Below are 23,843 nucleotides of genomic sequence, written 5' to 3'. Positions count from 1 at the left end.
TCTAATTTATCCAGAGAAAATAAAAAGCTTCCACAGATTATTTTCCATGAAGATAAAAAGTTTCACTTTAATTCTAAATTTTCTTAAATTCAATTCCGGCCTTTCTCAAAGAGATGAAAAAATTTAAAGATCTGTTCAAAATATTTTCCCGGAAGAAGAAAAGTTCAACTTCGATTCTGAATTTTCTCAATGAAAATGAAATAAGTTATTGATCAATTCTATTTTCCTAAAATAATATAAAATTTACCACTTCAATTCAGATTTTTCTCAAAGACATGAAAAAATTTAAAATGTTGTTCCAAATTTTTCTTAGAAGATAGAAAAGTTCAAGTTCTCTTCTGAATTTTACCAAAGAACATAATTCAATTCTAATTTCTCCAGAGAAAATAAAAAGCTTCTACTTCAGTTTTAAGTTCACCATGACATAAAAAATTTAAAGTTCAGTTCTAAATTTTTCCATAGAAGATAGGAAAATTTATACTATGATTTTGATTATTTTCCATGAAAATAAAAAGTTTCACTTTAATTCTAAATTTTCTTAAATTCAATTCCGATCTTTCTCAAAGAGATGAAAAAATTTAAAGCTCTGTTCCAAATATTTCCCGGAAGAAGAAAATTTCAACTTCGATTCTGAATTTTTCTCAATGAAAATGAAATAAGTTATTGATCAATTCTATTTTCGTAAAATAATATAAAATTTTCCACTACAATTCAGATTTTTCTCAAAGAAATGGCAAAATTTAAAATACTGTTCAAATTTTTTCATAGACGATAGAAAAGTTCAATTTCTCTTCTGAATTTTACCAAAGAACACAATTCAATTCTAATTTCTCCAGAGAAAATAAAAAGCTTCCACTTCAGTTTTAAGTTCACCAAGATATGAAAAATTTAAAGTTCACTTCTAAATTTTTCCGTAGAAGATAGGAAAAGTTATACTATGATTGTGATTATTTTCCGTGAAGATAAAAAGTTTCACTTTAATTCTAAATTTTCTTAAATTCAAATCCGACCTTTCTCAAAGAGATGAAAAAATTTAAAGTTCTGTTCCAAATATTTTCCTGGAAGAAGAAAAGTTCAACTTCGATTCTGAATTTTCTCAATGAAAATGAAATAAGTTATTGATCAATTCTACTTTCGTAAAATAATATAAAAAGTTTCCACTTCAGTTCAGATTTTTCTCAAAGAGATGAAAAAATTTTAAATACTGTTCCAAATTTTCATAGAAGATAGAAAAGTTCAAGTTCTCTTCTTAATTTTACCAAAGAACACACTTCAATTCTAATTTCTCCAGAGAAAATAAAAAAGCTTCCACAGATTATTTTCCATGAAGATAAAAAGTTTCACTTTAATTCTAAATTTGCTTAAATTCAATTCCGGCCTGTCTCGAAGAGATGAAAAAATTTAAAGATCTGTTCAAAATATTTTCATGGAAGAAGAAAAGTTGAACTTCGATTCTGAATTTTCTCAATGAAAATGAAATAAGTTATTGATAAATTCCATTTTCCTAAAATAATATAAAATTTACCACTTCAATTCAGATTTTTCTCAAAGACATGAAAAAATTTTAAATATTGTTCCAAATTTTTCTTAGAAGATAGAAAAGTTCAAGTTCTCTTCTGAATTTTACCAAAGAACATAATTCAATTCTAATTTCTCCAGAGAAAATAAGAAGCTTCCACTTCAGTTTTAAGTTCACCATGACATAAAAAATTTAAAGTTCAGTTCTAAATTTTTCCATAGAAGATAGGAAAAGCTATAGTATTATTTTGATTATTTTCTATGACTATAAAAAGTTTCACTTTAATTCCAAATTTTCTAAAATTCAGTTCCGGCTTTTAACATCGAGAGAAAAATTTAAAGTTCTGTTCCAAATTTTTTATAGCAGTGAGGAAAAGCTATACATTGATCGTCAATATTCAAGTCCACTTCTGAATTTTACCAAAAGACATGATTAAATTCTAATTTCTCCTGAGAAAATAAAAAGCTTCCACTTCAGTTTTAACTTCACCAAGACATACAAAATTTAAAGTTCAGTTCTAAATTTTTCCGTAGAAGATAGGAAAAGTTATACTACGATTGTGATTATTTTCCATGAAGATAAAAAGCTTCACTTTAATTCTAAATTTTCTTAAATTCAGTTCCGACTTTTCTCAAAGAGATGAAAAAATTTAAAGTTCGTTTCCAAATATTTTCCCGGAAGAAGAAAAGTTCAACTTCGATTCTGAATTTTCTCAATATAAATGAAATAAGTTATTGATCAATTCTATTTCCCCAAAATAATATAAAAAGTTTCCACTTCAGTTCAAATTTTTCTCAAAGAGAGGAAAAAATTTTTAATACTGTTCCAAATTTTTCATAGAAGATAGAAAAGTTCAAGTTCTCTTCTGAATTTTACCAAATAACATAATTCAATTCTAATTCCTCCAGATAAAATAAAAAGCTTCCACTTCATTTTTAATTTCACCAAGACATAAAAAATTTAAAGTTCAGTTCTAAATTTTTCCTTAGAAGAGAGGAAAAGTTATACTATGATTGTGATTATTTTCTATGAAGATAAAAAGTTTCACTTTAATTCTAAATTTTCTTAAATTCAGTTCCGACCTTTCTCAAAGAGATAAAAAAATTTAAAGTTCTATTCCAAATATTTTCCCGGAAGAAGAAAAGTTCAACTTCGATTCTGAATTTTCTCAATGAAAATGAAATAAGTTATTGATCAATTCTATTTTCCAAAAATAATATAGAAATTTTCCACTTCAGTTCAGATTTTTCTCAAAGAGATGAAAAATTTAAAATACTGTTCCAAATTTTTCATAGAAGATAGAAAAGTTTAATTTCTCTTCTGAATTTTACCAACAAACACAATTCAATTATTAATTTTTCCAGAGAAAATAAAAAGCTTCAACTTCAGTTTTAAGTTCACAAAGACATATGAAATTTAAAGTTCTGTTCTAAATTTTTCCTTTGAAGATAGGAAAATAATACTATGATTGTGATTATTTTCCATGAAGATAAAAAGTTTCAATTTAATTCTAAATTTTCTTAAATTCAGATCCGACTTTTCACATAGAGATGAAAAAATTTAAAGTTATGTTCCAAATTTTTCATAGAAGATTGGAAAAGTTACACTTTGATCGTGAATATTCAAGTTCTCTTCTGAATTTTACCAAAGAACACAACTCAATTCTAATTTCTCCAGAGAAAATAAAAAGCTTCCACTTCAGTTTTAAGTTCACCAAGACATAAAAAATTTAAAGTTCAGTTCTAAATTTTTCCATAGAAGATAGGAAAAGGTATACTATGATTGTGATTATTTTCTATGAAGATAAAAAGTTTCACTTCAATTTTAAATTTTCTCAAAGAAGTGAAGAAAAGTTCAATTTCGATTCTGAATTTTCTCAAAGAAAATGAAATAATATATTGATCAATTCTATTTTCCCAAAATAATATAAAATTTTCCAATTCAGTTCGGATTTTTCTCAAACAGATGAAAAAATTTAAAATACTGTTCCAAATTTTTCATAGAAGATAGAAAAGTTCAAGTTCTCTTCTGAATTTTACCAAAGAACATAATTCAATTCTAATTTCTCCAGAGAAAATAAAAAGCTTCCACGTCAGTTTTAAGTTCACCTAGAAATAAAAAATTTAAAGTTCACTTCTAAATTTTTCCATAGAAGATAGGAAAAGTTATACTATGATTGTGATTATTTTCTATGAAGATAAAAAGTTTCACTTTAATTCTAAATTTTCTTAAATTCAATTCCGACCTTTCTCAATGAGATGAAAAAATTTAAAGTTCTGTTCCAAATATTTTCCGGAAGAAGAAAAGTTCAACTTTGATTCTGAATTTTCTCAATGAAAATGAAATAAGTTATTAATCAATTCTATTTTCCGAAAATAATATAAACTTTTCCACTTCAATTCAGATTTTTCTCAAAGAGATGAAAAAATTTTAAATATTGTTCCAAATTTTTCATAGAAGATAGGAAAAGTTATACTTTGATTTTGAATATTCTTCATGAAGATATGGATCTCCACTTTAATTCTGAGTTTTCTCGATGAAGTGTAAAATGTACAAGTTCTCTTCTGAATTTTCTTTGAGAACAGAAAAAAAAGTTAGCTCAATTCTGAAATTTACCAATGAAAATGAAAAAGCTTCCATTTCAGTTCCTAATTTCTCAAAGTCATAAAAAATTTAAAGTTCAATTCTAAATTTTTCCATAGAAGATAGGAATGGCTATGCTATGATTGTGACTATTTACCATGAATATTAAAAGTTTCACTTTATTTCTAATTTTTCTTAAATTCAGTTCATTCATCTAACAACCAAAAACAATAGGTTAGGTATAAATAAATATTAATAAATAATTAGAAACATTTTTCCATGTTTAAGTAAGGTTAGGTTAGGTTAACATATCATGAGCGCTCATGATAAGCTAACCTAACCTAACTTAAAAATGGTAAAAAGATTAAATTAGGTTAGGTTAGGCTAGATTAAGTTAGGTTAGGTTAAGTTAGGTTAGCCTACGTACGCGCGCGTACGTAGGCTAACCTAACTTAACCTAACCTAACTTAATCGAGCCTAACCTAACCTAATTTAATCTTTTTACCATTTTTAAGTTAGGTTAGGTTAACTTATCATGAGCACTCATGATAAGTTAACCTAACCTAACCTTACTTAAACATGGAGAAATTTTTCTAATTATTTATTAATATTTATTTATACCTAACCTAACCTATTGTTTTTGGTGGTTAGATGAATGAACTGAATTTAAGAAAAATTAGAAATAAAGTGAAACTTTTATCTTCATGGTAAATAATCACAATCATAGTATAGCCATTCCTATCTTCTATGGAAAAATTTAGAATTGAACTTTAAATTTTTATGACTTTGAGAAATTAGGAACTGAAATGGAAGCTTTTTCATTTTCATTGGTAAATTTCAGAATTGAAGCTAACTTTTTCTCTTCTCAAAGAAAATTCAGAAGAGAACTTGTACATTTTACACTTCTTCGAGAAAACTCAGAATTATAGTGGAGATCCATATCTTCATGAAGAATATTCAAAATCAAAGTATAACTTTTCCTATCTTCTATGAAAAATTTGGAACGGTATTTTAAATTTTTTCATCTCTTTGAGAATAATCTGAATTGAAGTTTAAAATATTATATTATTTTAGGAAAATAGAATTGATCAATAACTTATTTCATTTTCATTGTGAAAATTCAGAATCGAAGTTGAATTTTTCTTCTTCCGGGAAAATATTTGGAACAGAACTTTAAATTTTTTCATCTCATTGAGAAAGGTCGGAATTGAATTTAAGAAAATTTAGAATTAAAGTGAAACTTTTTATCTTCATAGAAAATAATCACAATCATAGTATAACTTTTCCTATCTTCTATGGAAAAATTTAGAAGTGAACTTTAAATTTTTTATTTCTAGGTGAACTTAAAACTGACGTGGAAGCTTTTTATTTTCTCTGGAGAAATTAGAATTGAATTATGTTCTTTGGTAAAATTCAGAAGAGAACTTGAACTTTTCTATCTTCTATGAATAATTTGGAACAGTATTTTAAATTTTTTCATCTGTTTGAGAAAAATCTGAACTGAAGTGGAAAATTTTATATTATTTTGGGAAAATAGAATTGATCAATATATTATTTCATTTTCTTTGAGAAAATTCAGAATCGAAATTGAACTTTTCTTCACTTCTTTGAGAAAATTTAAAATTGAAGTGAAACTTTTTATCTTCATAGAAAATAATCACAATCATAGTATACCTTTTCCTATCTTCTATGGAAAAATTTAGAACTGAACTTTAAATTTTTTATGTCTTGGTGAACTTAAAACTGAAGTGGAAGCTTTTATTTTCTCTGGAGAAATTAGAATTGAGTTGTGTTCTTTGGTAAAATTCAGAAGAGAACTTGAATATTCACGATCAAAGTATAACTTTTCCAATCTTCTATGAAAAATTTGGAACATAACTTTAAATTTTTTCATCTCTGTGTGAAAAGTCGGATCTGAATTTAAGAAAATTTTGAAATAAAGTGAAACTTTTTATCTTCATGGAAAATAATCACAATCATAGTATTATTTTCCTATCTTCTACGGAAAAATTTAGAACAGAACTTTAAATTTCTTATGTCTTGGTGAACTTAAAACTGAAGTGGAAGCTTTTTATTTTTTCTGGAAAAACTAAGAATTGAATTGTGTTTGTTGGTAAAATTCAGAAGAGAACTTGAACTTTTCTATCTTCTATGAAAAATTTGGAATAGTATTTTAAATTTTTCATCTCTTTGAGAAAAATCTGAACTGAAGTGGAAAATTTTTATTTTATTTTGGAAAAATAGAATTGATCAATAACTTATTTCATTTTCATTGAGGAAATTCAGAATCGAAGTTGAACTTTTCTTCTTCCAGGAAAATATTTGGAACAGAACTTTAAATTTTTTCATCCCTTTGAGAAAGGTCAGAACTGAATTTAAGAAAATTTAGAATTAAAGTGAAACTTTTTATCTTCATAGAAAATAATCACAATCATAGTATAACTTTTCCTCTCTTTTAAGTAAAAATTTAGAACTGAACTTTAAATTTTTTATGTCTTGGTGAAATTAAAAATGAAGTGGAAGCTTTTTATTTTATCTGGAGGAATTAGAATTTAATTGTGTTCTTTGGTAAAATTCAGAAGAGAACTTGAACTTTTCTATCTTCTATGAAAAATTTGGAACAGTATTAAAAATTTTTTCCTCTCTTTGAGAAAAATTTGAACTGAAGTGGAAACTTTTTATATTATTTTGGGGAAATAGAATTGATCAATAACTTATTTCATTTATATTGAGAAAATTCAGAATCGAAGTTGAACTTTTCTTCTTCCGGGAAAATATTTGGAAACGAACTTTAAATTTTTTCATCTCTTTGAGAAAAGTCGGAACTGAATTTAAGAAAATTTAGAATTAAAGTGAAGCTTTTTATCTTCATAGAAAATAATCACAATCGTAGCATAACTTTTCCTATCTTCTACGGAAAAATTTAGAACTGAACTTTAAATTTTTTATGTCTTGGTGAACTTAAAACTGAAGTGGAAGCTTTTTATTTTCTCTGGAGAAATTATAATTGAATTATGTTTTTTGGTAAAATTCAGAAGAGAACTTGAATATTCACGATCAAAGTATAACTTTTCCTATCTTCTATGAAAAATTTGGAACAGAACTTTAAATTTTTCATCTCGATGTGAAAAGTCGGAACTGAATTTAAGAAAATTTAGAATTAAAGTGAAACTTTTTATCTTCATGGAAAATAATCACAATCATAGTATAACTTTTCCTATCTTGTATGGAAAAATTTAGAACTGAACTTTTAATTTTTTATGTCATGGTGAACTTAAAACTGAAGTGGAAGCTTTTTATTTTCTCATAAGAAATTAGAATTGAATTATGTTCTTTGGTAAAATTCAGAAGAGAAATTGAACTTTTCCATCTTCTAAGAGAATTTTGGAACACTATTTATAAATTTTTCATCTCTTAGAGAAAAATCTGAATTGTAGTGGTAAATTTTATATTATTTTGGGAAAATATAATTGATCAATAAATAACTTATTTCATTTTCATTGAGAAAATTCAGAATCGAAGTTGAACTTTTCTTCTTCCATGAAAATATTTTGAACAGAACTTTAAATTTTTTCATCTCTTTGAGAAAGGCCGGAATTGAATTTAAGAAAATTTAGAATTAAAGTGAAACTTTTTATATTAATGGTAAATAATCTGTGGAAGCTTTTTTTATTTTCTCTGGAGAAATTAGAATTGAATTGTGTTCTTTGGTAAAATTCAGAAGAGAACTTGAACTTTTATATCTTCTATGAAAATTTAGAACCGTATTTAAAATTTTTTAATCTCTGAGAAAAATCTGAAATGAAGTGGAAACTTTTTATATTATTTTAGGAAAATAGAATTGATCAATAACTTATTTCATTTTCATTGAGAAAATTTAGAATCGAAGTTGAACTTTTCTTCTTCCGGGAAAATATTTGGAACAGAACTTTAAATTTTTTCATCTCTTTGAGAAAGGTCGGAATTGAATTTAAGAAAATTTAGAATTAAAGTGAAACTTTTTATCTTCATAGAAAATAATCACAATTATAGCATAGGTTTTCTTATCTTCTACGAAACAATTTTGAAGTGAACTTTAAATTTTTTACGTCTTGGTGAACTTAAAACTATCGTGGAAGACTTTTATTTTCTCTGGAGAGAATATAAATTAATTATGCTATGTGGTAACATTCAGAATAGAAATTGAAATATTCACTCTTCTATGAAAAATTTGTAACAGTATCTTAAATTTTATCATCTCTTTGAGAAAAATCTGAATTGTAGTGGAAAATTTTATATTATTTTAGGAAAATAGAATTGATCAATAACTTATTTCATTTTCATTGACAAAAATTCAGAATCGAAGTTGAAATTTTCTTCTTCCGGAAAATATTTGGAACAGAACTTTAAATTTTTTCATCTCTTTGAGAAAGATCGGAATTGAATTTAAGAAAATTTAGAATTAAAGTGAAACTTTTTATCTTCATGGAAAATAATCACAATCATATTATAACTTTTCCTATCTTCTATGGAAAAATTTAGAAGTGAACTTTAAATTTTTTATGTCTTTGGACTTTTCTTTTTCCGGGAAAATATTTGGAACAGAACTTAAAATTGTTTCATCTCTTTGAGAAAAGTCGGAACTGAATTTAAGAAAATTTAGAATTAAAGTGAAACTTTTTATCTTCATAGAAAATAATCACAATCACACACAAAAACTTACACACACACAAAAACTTACACACACAAAAAAACTTACACACACACACACACACAAAAACATACACACACACACAAAAATAAAACACACATACAAAAACTAACACACACACAAAAACTTACACACACACAAAAACTTATACACACAAAAAAAACTTACACACAAAAAAAAACTAACACACACAAAAAAACTTACACAGACACAAAAACTTACACACACACACAAAAACTTACTCACACAAAAAAACTTACACACACACAAAAAGTTACACACACACAAAAAGTTACACACACACAAAAACTTACACACACAAAAACTTACACACACACACACACACACACACAAACTTACACACACACAAAAACTTGCACACACACAAAAACTTACACACATAAAAACTTACACAGACACAAAAACTTACACACACAAAAAAACTTACACACACACACAAAAACTAACACACACACACAAAAAATTACACACATACAAAAACTTACACACACACACAAAAAAACTTACATACACACAAAAACTTACACACACACAAAAACTTGCACAAACACACACACAAACACACAAAAACTTACACACACACAAAAACTTACACACAAACAAAAAAACTTACACACACAAAAAAACTAACACACATACAAAAACTTACACACACACAAAAAAAAATACACACAAAAAAAAACTTACACACACAAAAAAACTTAAAAAAACACAAAAAAATAAACACACAAAAAAACTGAAACACACAAAAAAAACTTACAAAAACAAACAAACAGACAACCAAACAAAAAAATACACACACACAAAAAAACTTAAACACACATAAAAACTTACACACACACAAAAACTAAAAAAAACACATAAAAAAACTTACACACACACAAAAACTAACACACAAAAAAACTTACACACACACAAAAAACTTACACACACACAAAAACTTTCACACACAAAAAAACTTACACACACACAAAAACTTACACACACACAAAAACTTACACACACACAAAAACTTACACACACACAAAAACTTACACGCACACACAAAAACCTACACAAACACAAAAACTTACACACACACACACACACACAAAACTTACACACACACACAAAAACTTACACACACAAACAAAATTAAACACAAAAAATAACATATAAAACCACAAAAAGAAAAAACTCACGCAACAAAAAAATTACACACACACAAAAACTTAAACACATACAAAAACTAACACGCACAAAAAAAAAACTTACACACACAAAAAAAATTACACACACACACAAAAACTTAAACACACAAAAAAACTTACACACACAAAAAAATTAAACACACAAAAAAAACTTACACAAAAAAAAAAACTCACACACACAAAAACTTAAAAACACACAAAAATAACTTACAAACACAAATAAAAAATAACACAAACAAAAAAACTTACTCAAACACAAAAAAACTTACACAAACAAAAAAACATGCAGACACAAAAAAACTTACACACACAAAAAAACTTACAAACAAAAAAAAACTAACACACACAGACACACACACACACACTCAAACAAACTAACACACAAACACACACACACAAAAACTTACACATTCAAAAAAAATTACACACACGCGAAAACTTACACACAAAAAAACTAAAACGCACACAAAAACTTACACACACACAAAAACTTACACACACACAAACACTTACACACACAAAAAAAAAAACTTACAAAGAAAAAAAAAAACTTACGCACATAAACAAAAACTTACACACGTACAGAAAATCAAACACACACAAAAAAACTTAAACGCAAAAAAAAAAATACACACACACAAAAACTTACACACACACACAAAAACTTATACACACACATCCCTGCGGCGCATCCTGCGGCGCTTCCCTGCGGTGCCTCCCTGCGGCGCATCCCCTGCGGTGCTTTCCTAACCTGCGGCGCATCCCTGCGGCGCATCCTGTGGCGCTTTCCTGGCCCACGGCGCATCCCGGCAGCGCTTCTCTGGCCTGGGGGACCTTTGGGGACCGGTGGAGGGCCTTTGGGGGTCCGGGGGGCCAGTTGGGAGCCTGGGGGACATTGGGGGACGGTTGGAGGGCCTTGGGGACCCCGTGGGTCTTTTGGGAGCTCGTTGGGCCTTGGGGGGGTCCTGGGAGGGCTTTTGGGGGTCTGGGGTGGGCCTTTGGGGGCGCCGGTGGCCCTTTGGGAGCTTGGGGGACCTTTGAGGACCGGGGGCTTCCTTCGGGGTTGGGGTAGAGGGATTGGGGGTTCCTTCTGGATTGGGGTATGGGGATTGGAACCCTTTGGATCGGGGTCGGGTGATCGGGGCCCTTTGGGGTTGTGGTAGGGAACCTCACAACACTGTTCAAATGAAACTTGTGTATTATAACGACCACACTCAAAACCTCTTCTTAAACTCTTTCTAAAATCTTCTTTTAAAATGTCTCTAACTGTTTCGCCGAAATAATTCCATAAGCTGTCTAAAACCGTTTCGCCCAAATAATCCCTAAAAGTAATTTCTGTGTGTTCCTTTTGTTTTTGGCATCTCTGTGCTTTCACATTTCAAATTTCTAGGAAACCCTTTCCTACGTTAATCTCTTCATCTCATAAATTTTCCTAGCTAAACTATTAAGGTTTTGTTAGAATATCAATTTATCTCTGAGACTTAAAACTCTGTGAAGCCGTATTAAAAAACAGAATTTCTATCTCTTTAGACTCCCTCATAATTCCAAGATAACAAGGGATGTCATTTATAATTCCTGACACTAAAGATCAATGAAGCCATATTTAAAAACAGAATATTAATTTTTCTCTGACCTAAAGAACGTTTATCCCACAAACCTAAGATTAAAGAAGCCTTAATGTTTCTTAATTTCCCCTTCGTGAATCAATAATTTCCCCTAGCGATTATGTAAATCAAGTTCACAGGTTAGTCTAAAGATCAAAGAAACCATGTTTGTTTCTTAATTCCCCCCTTCGTGAATCAATAATTCCCCCATCGATTATGTAAATCAATTTCTCAGGTTAGGCTAGCCAAACAACAATGAAGCCATGTTTGTTTCTTAATTTCCCACGCTCGTGAATCAATAATTTCCCCTAGCGATTACGCAATCAAGTTCTCGGAAATCCACTTCCCCTTCGAGTCCTAGATCAATAACATTGCCCCTAGCGATTATGTAAATCACTCCACAGTGTCATAAATCAATAATTCCCCGAGCGATTATGTAAATCACCCCTCATGTCATTACACGTGGCCAAAAAACAACAGATCGATAATCCTTGAATAAATTATGTAAATAAAGTTGTAGGTGGCAGCAGGGGTGGACAGTGGTGTCAATAGGGGCCATTCTACTCCCGATCAAAATTTTGAGATAGCAATTTTGTTCAGCATGGTCGAAAATATTATAACTATGTCTTTTAGGGTGACTTAATCCCTCGAAGCCCCCAGGAGGAGGGCTGAAAGTTATGAACTTTACCCAATGTCAAACAGTTCGTGGTAACGAACTGTAAGTAAGGAGCGACCCGGCTCAATGGTAACCGAAACCAATAGACCAATACCAATAGATATATCAAAAGAATCAGATTTCAATGCCGATTTCAAATATATAACTTTCATCAAGTTTAGTGCTATCCATTAAAAGTTACGCGCCAGAAGAAATTTGGCTGATTTTCAAAAAAAGGGGGAAAGACCCCCTAAAAATTAAAGAACCTTAATGAAAATCATACTATCATATTCAGCGTATCAGAGAACCCTACTACAGGGGTTTCAAGCTCCAATCTACAAAAATATGGAATTTTACATTTTTTATCAGAAGAAAGGTCACGGATGCGTGTTTATTTGTTTTTTTGTTTTTGTTTTTTTTTTTCCCGGGGGTGATTTTATTGACCCAGTGGTCCTAGAATATCGTGGGAGGGCTCATTTGAACGGAAATTAAAAATTCTAGTGCTCTTTTTAAGTGACAAAAAAAAAGGTGGGCAACTAGGCCCCCTCCCACGCTTATTTTTTTCCCAAAGTCACCCGATCAAAATTTTGAGATAGCCATTTTGTTCAGCATGGTCGAAAATATGATAAATATGTCTTTTAGGATGACTTAATCCCCCGAAGTTCCCAGAGGGAGGGCTAAAAGTTATGAACTTTACCCAATTTTAACATATAGTATTGGTTATTGGGAAATATACAGAAGTTTTCAGGAGTTTTTTTTTCTCGTTGTGGGTGGTAAGGGGGGGTCGGTGGTTATGTTGGAGGATCTGTTAATGAAGGAAGTTTTCATGGGGGAAGGGAAATTGCCATGAAGGGGGCGCCGGACTTGCCAGCATTATTTATTGGTTATTGGGAAGTATACAACCATTTTCAGGAAGGATTTTTTCTGGAGGGGGGGGGGGGCCTAGAGGAAGGGATTACTCTGGAGAATATTTCTGTGGAGGATGTTTCTTTGGGGTAAGGGACATTTCTATCAAGGGGGCGCCGGATTTCCAAGAATTATTTAAAAAACGATCAGAAATTAAATAAAAAAAAACAAGTTTTTTCAACTGAAATGTAAGAAGGAATATTAGAACTTAAAACGAACTGAAATTATAACGTATGTGAGGGGGTTCTCCTCCAAGTCAATACCTCGTTCTTTACGCTACAGTTTTTTTTTAGTGCTTTCAAAAGAGCTATCTATTCTAATTAAACGGCCTTTGTGATTCAGAGGTTTGTGAATCAAATTTTTTTTTAACTTTTAACGTAAAGAGCGTGGTATTGACTAAGGGAGAACCCCCTCATACACGTAATAACATATACGTAATAAAAAAAAAACAAAAAAAAAACAAGCGATACGGCTCAATAGTAATCGAAATTTTTAAAAACGGAATTTTGATGTCAATAAATGTATCGAAAGAATGTGTTTATAATGCTGATTCTAAATATATAAATTTTATCAAGATTAGTACTACTCATCAAAGGCTACGAGCCTGAGAAAATTTACTTGATTTTGTAAGAGGGGGGAAACATCCCCTAAAAGTGAAAGAATTTTAATGAAAAGCACAACGTCAGATTCAGCGTATCAGAAAACCCTATTACATAGGTTTTAAGGTTATATCTGCAAAAATCTGGAACTTTGTATTTTTTGCCAGAAGAAAAATATACGAATATAGAAGTTAGTTACGTAAGTTAATTTGTAAAGACATCCATTTAGCAAAAGAAAAGTAAAATTTTTATGCAAATCAAAGCTGCATTAACTAAAAAACGATCAGAAATAAAATAAAAAACAAGTTTTTTAAACTGAAAGTAAGGAGCGACATTAAAACTTAAAACGAACAAAAATTATACCGTATATGAAAGGGGCTGTTCCCTCCTCAACACCTCACTCTTTACGCTAAAGTTTGACTCTGTCTCACAACTTTATTTTTTAAAACAATAAAAAACTTTAGCGTAAAGAGTGAGGCGTTGAGGAGGGGACAGCCCCTTTCATATACGGAATAATTTCTGTTCGTTTTAAGTTTTAATGTCGCTCCTTACTTTCAGTTTAAAAAACTTGTTTTTTTTATTTAATTAACATATAGCATTGGTTATTGGGACCCGGCTCAATGGTAACCGAAACTCTAGAAAACGGGATTTTGATACCAATAGATACATCAAAAGAATTAGATTTTAATGCTGATTTCAAATATATAAGCTTCATCAAGTTTAGTCTTACCCATTAAAAGTTACGCACATGAGAAAATTTGGCTGATTTTCGAAAAAGGGGTAAATACCCCTTAAAAGTTATAGAACCTGAATGAAAATCAAACCATCATATTCAGCGTATCAGAGAACCATACTGTAGAGGTTTCAAGCTCTTATCTGCAAAAATGTGGAATTTTGCATTTTTTTTTGCCAGAAAAAAGATTACGGATGCGTGTTTTTTTTTCCCCAGGGGTGATCGTATCGACCCAGTGGTCCTAGAATATCGTGAGAAGGCTCATTGGAATGGAAATTAAAAGTTCTAGTGCCCTTTTTAAGTGACCAAAAAAAATGGAGGGCAACTAGGCCCCCTCCCACGCTAATTGTTTTCCCAAAGTCACCTGATCAAAATTTTGAGATAGCCATTTTGTTCAGCATGTTCGAAAATATTATAAGTATGTCTTTTAGGATGACTTTATCCCCCGAAGTTCCCGGGAAGAGGGCTGAAAGTTATGAACTTTGCCCAATGTTAACATATAGTATTGGTTATTGGGAAGTATACAGTACAGACGTTTTCAGGGGAGATTTTTCCTGGTAGTGGGGGGGGGCGGGCAGGAACGTACGCAGGGGGGTGGGCCTCCGGGCCTGGGCCCCCCCGAAATCACACGATTTTTTCATTTTCCCATAATTTTCTGATTTTTCTCACAGAATAATGGGTTTGAAGGATTTGGCCCCCCCCCCGAAACAAATCGGGCCCCCCCCACCCCGAAAAAAATTCCTGCGTACGTGCCTGGGGTCCGGGGTTATGTAGGAGGATATTTCCATGAAGGAAGTTTCCATGGGGGAAGGGACATTGCTATGAAGGGGACTATGACGTAACTTACGAATTAACTTACGTAACGAACTTCTATATTCGTATGTTTTTATTACGTATATTAGGGAGTTTGCCCACCCCCCAGTCAATACCTCACTCTTTATGCTAGAGTTTGAATTTTGTTCGAATCACAAACCCCTGAATCACAAAGGCCGGTTAATTAGAATAGATAGCTCTTTTGAAAGTACTAAAAAAGCTTTAGCGTAAAGAGCGAGATTTCGCTGGAGGGCAACTCGAAAGTTGCTTAATTTTATTTACGAACGTTTTTATTAATAAATATACGTAACTTACGAATTAACTTACGTAACGAACTTCTATATTCATATATTTTTAATACGTATATTAGGGGGTTCGCCCCCTAGTTAATACTTCGCTCTGTACGCTAAAGTTCGAATTTTGTTCCAATTCTTTAAAAATGACCCTTTAATCACAAAGGCCGTTAATTAGAATAAATAGCTCTTATGAAAGTACTAAAAAATCTGTGGCTTAAAGAGTGAGGTAATGACTATGGGGAGAACCCCCTCATATACGTAATAATTTATGTTTGTTAAGTTTTAATCTTGCTCCTTACTTTCAGTTGAAAAAACTTGTTTTTTTTATTTAATTTCTGATCGTTATTTTAAATAATGCTGAAAAATCTGTCGCCTCCTTCATAGAAATGTTCCTTCCCCCAAAAGAAACATCCTCCATGGAAAGATCCTCCCCCGTAACCCCCTCCTCCAGCCCCTCCACCAGATAAAATCCCTCCTGAAATCGTCTGTATACTTCCCATTAACCAATACTATAATTATGTAAACTATGGGCAAAGTTCATAACTTGCAACCCTTCCCCCGGGAACTGTGGGGCATTAAATTATCCTCATGGACATATTTATTAGATTTTTGACTATGCTGAACAAAATACCTATCTCAAAATTTTGATTGGGTGACTTCGGGAAAAAAATGAGCTTGGGAGGGGGTCAAGTTACCCTCCAATTTTTTGGTCACTAAAAAGAGCACTAGAACTTTTAATTTTCTTTCAAATGAGCCCTCTCACGATATTCTAGGACTACTTGATCGATATGATCCCCCCTGGCGAAAAAAACACACACATCCGTGATCTTTCTTCTGGCAAAAAAAATTAAAAAAAATACAAAATTCCACATTTTTGCAGATAGGAGCTTGAAACTTCTCTAGTAGGGTTCTCTAATACGCTGAATCTGATGGCGTGATTTTCATTACAGTTCTATGACTTTTTGGGTTTTTTCTCTCTTTTTTCGAAAATAAGACAAATTTTCTCAGGCGCGTAACTTTGTATAGTTATAATTAAACTTGGTGAAACTTATAATTTTTAAAATCAGCATAAAAATTTGATTCTTTTGATGTATCTATTAGTATCAAAACTCCCTTTTGTAGAGTTTCGGTTACTATTGAGCCGGGTCGCTCCTTACTTACAGTTCGTTACCACGAACTGTTTGATAGTTCTCCTACAGGAACATTTTCTAACTATATAACAATACAGATACTCTTAATCGGTCTCCAACCCACCACACGTTTGTACGTGAAGCTAAAAAAGGCGCGGTTGACCCTCTGGGGCCTTGCAACTTAAGTTCACCTCGCTCAGAAGCTCGGAATTTCAGAAGCCTCAGCTTATTTCTTCTGATCATAATTTACTGGCAAAAAAGTGCAGTAATATGGTCCTCATCAATGTCTATATGCCATGCAATCGTAAGAACATTTTTTCCCTATCTTTCTTCGTGGGTTCTTGCAAGCGACTTAGGACACATCTGCTAAGAGTGACCAATCAGGGATTAAGTTGGATTGTGGCTAGTGATATTGATACCAATCTTTTGGTCTTCAATTAACAGCTTGATTTACCTTCCCACGATCTTTATTTGAATTAAATTATTTTACGTTTGCTTACAAAGTTCTCTGACCCATCTTAAAAATATCCTGATTTTGCATAATCTCTAACATGCATTTTGTGCTAATAGGTGCAGTTGTGTTAATTCATTTTTATTTATAGGATATTGTTTCATGGCATTGAGCATGTTGCTTATTTTTACATATATGAGAAATGGGGAAAGGGCAATCTAGAACTGCCCTGGGATTCAACCTGGACTTGGGTAATAGCTGCAATTGGGATGGATTTTGGCTACTACTGGGCCCACCGAGCAGGTCACGGTAAGCCGATAGTAGTCATTGTCTGACTGTGATTCCTTATTAACAGCTCTTTATTGTCCTAAGAAAAGGGAATTGGTTCTAAATCATGCTGCTGAGTGTAATTAACTCGTACGGAATACTTTTATACTGCTAAGTAAAAAAAAAGAAAAATTGATGGAAATTGAAATGAAAAATATGATTTTGAAGAGCACACTGCCTTTCCATGACGATAAATAAAAGTTTAAATAGGGATAAACCCTTTGAATTGACAGAGATAGATTTCACAAAAATACTGGATACTTCGGTCACATATGCAGTGACCGTAATCCGTAGTAATACTCACTGATTATCGAAATATCTAGTATTTCGTCTGTATTCTATTATTTCGAAATATCTAGTAATACTGATACCGTCATCAGTAATACTACGAATGACGGTCACTTCATATGTGACCGAAATACCAAGTATTTTATGTGAAATTTATCACTGTCTGTTAAAAGGATTCATCCTTATTTGAACTTTTTATTTAAATGAAATAAAAAAAGTTTTCTCGAAGGGAAGTAAAAAGATACATTAAGAGAAATTATACCACGTATAAGGAGGGTTTCCCCCTCCTCGACCCCTTGCTTTTTACGGTAAAGCTCCATAGTGCTTTAAAATTACTTCTTATTCCCATTAGACTCTACTTGTGTTTGTGGAGTTGATTGTAAAGAATTGGAAAAAAAGAGTCAAACTTAGCGTAAGGAGAGGTGGGGGGGGGGGGGATCTTATGTTTTGTAATAGAGATTTTTTTTAGAGTTTTGGTTTCAATTTACAAATATCAGTGTTGCTGCCCTCCCCTATTTACGCTATTCCCACTGTTTACGCTAAAGTTTTATAGGATCTTAAAAATACTTTTTATTCCAATTCAATGGTTCTTGTGTTTGAGCCGTCATTCTAAAAAAAAAAAAATGGGACAACAGTCAAATTTTAGTGGCAAGAGTGTGGGACTGAAAGGGAGGCCTGCCCCCTGATATTTAGAAAAACTGTCGTTCGTTTTAAGTTAGAATGTTGATCTTTATTTTCATTTGAGAAAAGTTGCGGCTTTTTAATTCCGTTTCTGTCTGTTTTTCATAGCATACCCAGAGTTACTCTAACTGCGAGGTGGTATACACTCTAAGTTGACTCTTTAAATCAAGAGTTAACTTTTGCACAGCAATGTTTCAAGAAAAGTAGCTCATCTATAATAGGCTATAGGCTTTTAAGATTTAAGTATAATTATCCAAGTTAAAATACATTTTCCTTAACATACAATACACTTACACTTCATAAGAAAAAGGAAAAATTTGCAATTTAAAGATAGCACCTTTAGTGCTATCTTACATGTTGAGTTTTATTGCATAGTTTCAAACAGTTCGTGTTAACAAACTGTCAGTAAGGAGCGACCCGGCCCAATAGTAACCAAAACTATAAAAAACGGAATTTTGATACCAATAGATACATCAAAAGAATCAGAATTTAACGCTGATTTCAAATATATAAGTTTAGTCCTATTCATCAAGTTTATCAAGTTTAGTCCTACCGATCAAAAGTTATGTGCCTGAGAAAATTTGCCTGATTTTCGGAAAAAGAGGAAACATCCCCTAAAAATTATAGAACCTTAATGAAAATCACAACATCAGATTCAGCGTATCAGAGAACCCTACTGTAGAGGTTTCAAGCTCCTATCTGGAAAAATGTGGAATTTTGTATTTTTACAGAAGAAAGATCACGGATGCGTGTTTATTTGTTTTCTTTTTTTTTTCTCCAGGGGTGATCGTATCGACCCAGTGGTCCTAGAATATCGTGGGACGTCTCATTCGAACGGAAATTAAAAGTGCTAGTGCCCATTTTAAGTGACCAAAAAAATGGAGGGCAACTAGGCCCCTCTTATGCTCCGTTTTTCCCAAAGTCACCCGATCAAAATTTTTAGATAGCCATTTTGTTCAGCATGGTCGAATATAATAACTATGTCTTTAAGGATGAATTAATCCCCCAAAGTCCCCGGGGGGAGGGCTGAAGGTTATGAACTTCACCCAATGTTCACATATAGTATTGGTTATTGGGAAGTATACAGACGTTTTCAGGGGGTATTTTTTCTGGTAGTGGGGGGGGATACGTCGAGGATTATGTGGGAGGATCTTTCTATGGATGAAGTTTTCATGGGGAAGGGACATTTCTGTGAAGGGGGTGCCGGATTTCCCAGCATTATTTAGAAAAACGATAAGAGACTAAATAAAAACAAAACAACAAGTTTTTCAACTGAATGTAAGGAGCAACACCAAACCTTAAAACGAACAGAAATCTTTGGCTTTAAGCCAAAATTTTTCAGTACTTTCATAAGAGCTATTTATTCTAATTAACGGCCTTTGTGATTAAGGGGTCATTTTTAAAGAATTGTAACAAAATTCAAACTTTAGCGTAAAAGGCGAGGTCTTCACTAGGGGGCGAACCCCCTAATATACGTATTAAAAATATATGAATATAGAAGTTCGTTACGTAAGTTAATTCGTATGTTACGTATATTTATTACTAATTAAAACGTTCGTAAATAAAATTAAACAACTTTCGAGAAAACCATTTAACCAAATAAAAGTAAAATTAATATGCAAGTTTTTTTTAATTAGTCATGTACGGTGAGCAAAAATTAAAACCTGTATTAATTCAAAAACGTTCAAAATTAAATAAAAAAACTTTTTTTAACTGAAAGTAAAGAGCGACATTAAACTTAAAACGAACAGAAATTACTCCGTATATGAAAGGGGCTGTTCCCACCTCAACGCCTCGCTCTTTACACTAAAGTTAGACTCTTTCTCAAAACTCTATTTTTTAAGACAATAAAAAACTTTAGCGTAAAGAGCGAGGCATTGAGGAGGGGACAGCCCCTTTCATATACGGAATAATTTCTGTTCGTTTTAAGTTTTAATGTCGCTCCTTACTTTCAATTAAAAAAAAAATTTATTTAATTAATTAAAAAAACTTTTCCACAAAATACTTTTGCACTTTACTGAAAAAATATAAATGTTTTTACTTTTATAACTTTAATAAATCAAATAATATTAACATTTTGATTACTAAATATCAGTATATGCATATTAAACTGTCAATGCACAATCATTTGTATCCTCACATGGGCACAACTTACAACCTTTGCCCTGGGGGCTCTGGAGGGTTTGTCATCCTCAAATACATAATTCCTAGAACTTGCAACTACATTGAACAAAATGGCTATTCTAAACTTTGATTGAATGTGTTTGGGGAAATGGTGGGCGTGAGAGGGGGGCTAATTACTCTCCACTCACTTTCGACTATCAAAAAGGGCACTTGCCCTTTCAATTTCCAATCAAATGAGGCCTTTTTGAAACTTCTACAACAACTTTCTATATAAACCTTATATCCACCCAGGACATAGCTTACAACCCTTGCACTGAGGGCTCTAAGGAGGTTTTTATCCTAAAAGACGTAATTTCTCAACATTTTGATATCTCAAAATTTTGATTGGATATATTTGGGGAAAAGGTGGGCATGATAGGGGGGTTAGTTTCCCTTCAATCACTTTCAACTATTAAAAAGGACACTAGCCCTTTCACTTTCCAATTGAGTTAGCCCTTTTTAAAGTTTCTATAACATCGCTTTCTATAAAAACCTTATATAACCCACGAAATAACTTACAACTCTTGCCCTGCGGGCTGTGGCGGGGGGGGGCGGTTATCCTTAAAGACCTAATTTCCAAAACTTTCAACTACGTTGACTAAAATGGTTATCTAAATGTGTTTGGGAAAAAGATGGGCGTGAGAGGGGGGTTAGTTGTCTTCCAATCACTTTCAACTATTAAAGCACTAGCCCTTTGAATTTCCAATCGAATGAGGCGTTTTTCAAGTTTCTAAGACAAAGATTTCAATAAAAACCTAATATGCCCCCAGAGCATAACTTATAACCCTAGCCCTGAAGACTGTGGGGGAGTGTCCTGCTCAAAGGTATAATTTCCAGTATTTTCAACTACGTTGAACAAAACGGCTATTTCAAAATGTTTATTGGATGTGTTTGGGGAAAAGTTGGGCGTGAGAGGGGGGTAAATTGCCCTTCAATCCCTTTCGACTATTAAAAAGGTCACTAGCCTTTTGAATTTCCAATTGCCTTTTTTGAACTTTCTACGACAAAGTTTTTTTTATAAAAAACTTATATACCCCCAGGGCATAAATTACAACCCCTGCCCTGAGGGCTGTGGGGGAGTGTCCTCCACAAAAACATTAAAACAAAGTTCAAAATAGGGATAAAATCCTTTTTAATAGACAATGTACAGAAATTCACAAAAATACCAGATATTTCGGTCACTGTATATGTGACCGAAATATCTGGTATTTTTGTGAATTTCTATGCACTGTCTTTTAAAAAGGATTTTATCCCTATTTTGAAATTTATTTTATCTTCATGGAAAGGTAGTGTGGTCCCCGAAATTATCTACCTCAAAAACATAATTTCTATCTGGAAATCAACTACGCTGAACAAAATGGCTATCTCAAAATTTTGATTGGATGTGTTTCGGGAAATGGTGGGCGTGGAAGGGGCGTTAGTTGCCTTCCAATTACTTTCGACTGTTAAAAAGGGCACAAGCCACTCCAAATTCTGATTGAATGAACCCTTTTTGAAGTCTCTACGACAACTTCTTCGATACGAAGTATCCTGGTCTAAAGAAAAACAATAATAAATAATACATTGTGGCAACATCATTCTCATATGCCCCAGGGCATAACTTAAAACCCTTGCCCTGAGGGTTGTGGGGGAGTGTCCTCCTCAAAAACCTAATTTCTATGCGGAAATCAACTACGCTGAACAAAATGGCTATCTCAAAATTTTGATTTTTTTTTAATTTTGAATTTTGATTTTTTTTTGAATTTTGAAAATTTTGAAAGGGCTCATTCGATTTGAAATTCAAAGGGATAGTACCCTTTTTAATAGCCGAAAGGGATTTGAGGGCAACTAACCCCCCTCTCACTCCCACCTTTTTAGATTTTTAGATAGCCATTTTATTCAATGTAGTTGAAAGTTTTGGAAATTAGATCTTTAAGGATGACAACCCCTCTTCCCACAGCCTTCAGGGCAAGGGTTGTAAGTTATGGCCTGGGGCATATAAAGTTTTTATGAAAGGTGTTGTCGTAGAAACTTCAAAAGTGTTCATTCATTTGTAAACTGAAAAGGATAGTGCCTTTTTTAATAGTTAAGAGTGATTGAATAGTGACTAACTCCCCTCTCACGCCCACCATTTTCAAAAACACATCCAATCAAAATTTTGAAATATCCATTTTGTTCAACGTAGTTGAACACTCTGGAAGTTAAGTCTTTTAGGGTGAAAACCCCCTCAGAGTCCTCAGTGCAAGGGTTGTAAATTATGCCCTGGGGGCATATAAGGTTTATATAGAAAGTTGTTGTATAAATCATAGGCAGCACGATCGCGCTGCCTAAGTAAAGAACAGGGACACTTGAGAACGAGACAAGAAACGGGGACTAAGTAAAGAGGAGTACACTCCGCCACAACCCTCAGGGCAAGGGTTTTAATTTATGCCCTGGGGGCATATAAGAAAGATGTTGGCACAATGTATTATTTATTAATTTTTTCCTTTAGAGCAGGGTACTTCGTATCGAAGAAATTGTCGTAGAAAGTTCGAAAAGGGCTCATTCAATTGGAAATTGGAGTGGCTTGTGCCCTTTTCAATGGTCGACAGTGATTGGAAGGTGACTAACTTCCCTTTCACGTCCACCAGGTCCTGAAACACATTCAATCAAAATTTTCAGATGGCCCTGTTGTTGAGCATAGTTGATTTGCACATAGAAATTATGTTTTTGAGGAGGAGTCTCCCCCACAACCCTCAGGACAAGGGTTGTAAGTCTTATTAATTAATATTATTCCTTTAGATTATTTATTATTTATTAATATTATTATTAAACGTATTATTTGTTAATTTTTTCCTTTAGAGCAGGGCACTTCGTATCGAAGAAATTGTCGTAGAAACTTCGAAAAGCGCTCATTCAATTGGAAACTGGAGTGGCTTGTGCCCTTTTTAATAGTCGAAAGTTATTGGAAGGTGACTAACATCCCTCTCAAGCCCACCATTTCCCCAAACACATCCAATCCAAAATTTTGAGATAGCCATGTTGTTTAACGTAGTTGAAAGTTCTCAAAATTCGGTCTTAGAGGATGACAACCACCCTAACAGACCTTAGGGTAATGGTTGTAATTTATGCCCTGGGGGCGTATAAGGTGCTTATAGAAAGCGTTGTCGTTTCCAAAAGGGCTCATTCGATTGGAAATCGAAAGGCCTAGAGCCCTTTTTAGTAGTCGAAAGTGA

At 32.4% G+C, this 23,843-nt stretch overlaps 1 protein-coding gene across 1 annotated transcript in view; it reads left to right on the top strand.

The window, feature by feature from the left end:
- LOC148952506 (alkylglycerol monooxygenase-like) overlaps positions 1 to 23,843 on the top strand; it is a 185,282-nt gene that overhangs the window by 95,750 nt on the left and 65,689 nt on the right. Inside the window, exon 3 of the mRNA XM_089089215.1 lies at positions 17,342 to 17,499. Within this exon, the coding sequence (XP_088945341.1) occupies positions 17,342 to 17,499 (158 nt within the window). The remainder of the gene's footprint in view (positions 1 to 17,341; positions 17,500 to 23,843) is intronic.

Source organism: Artemia sp. Qi Xiang Cuo, chromosome 5, assembly GCF_049724085.1.
Source record: "Artemia sp. Qi Xiang Cuo chromosome 5, ASM4972408v1, whole genome shotgun sequence".
Taxonomy (NCBI): domain Eukaryota; kingdom Metazoa; phylum Arthropoda; class Branchiopoda; order Anostraca; family Artemiidae; genus Artemia; species Artemia sp. Qi Xiang Cuo.
The sequence above is the reverse complement of the archived record's forward strand: the minus strand, read 5'-3'. Positions and strand labels throughout refer to the sequence as shown.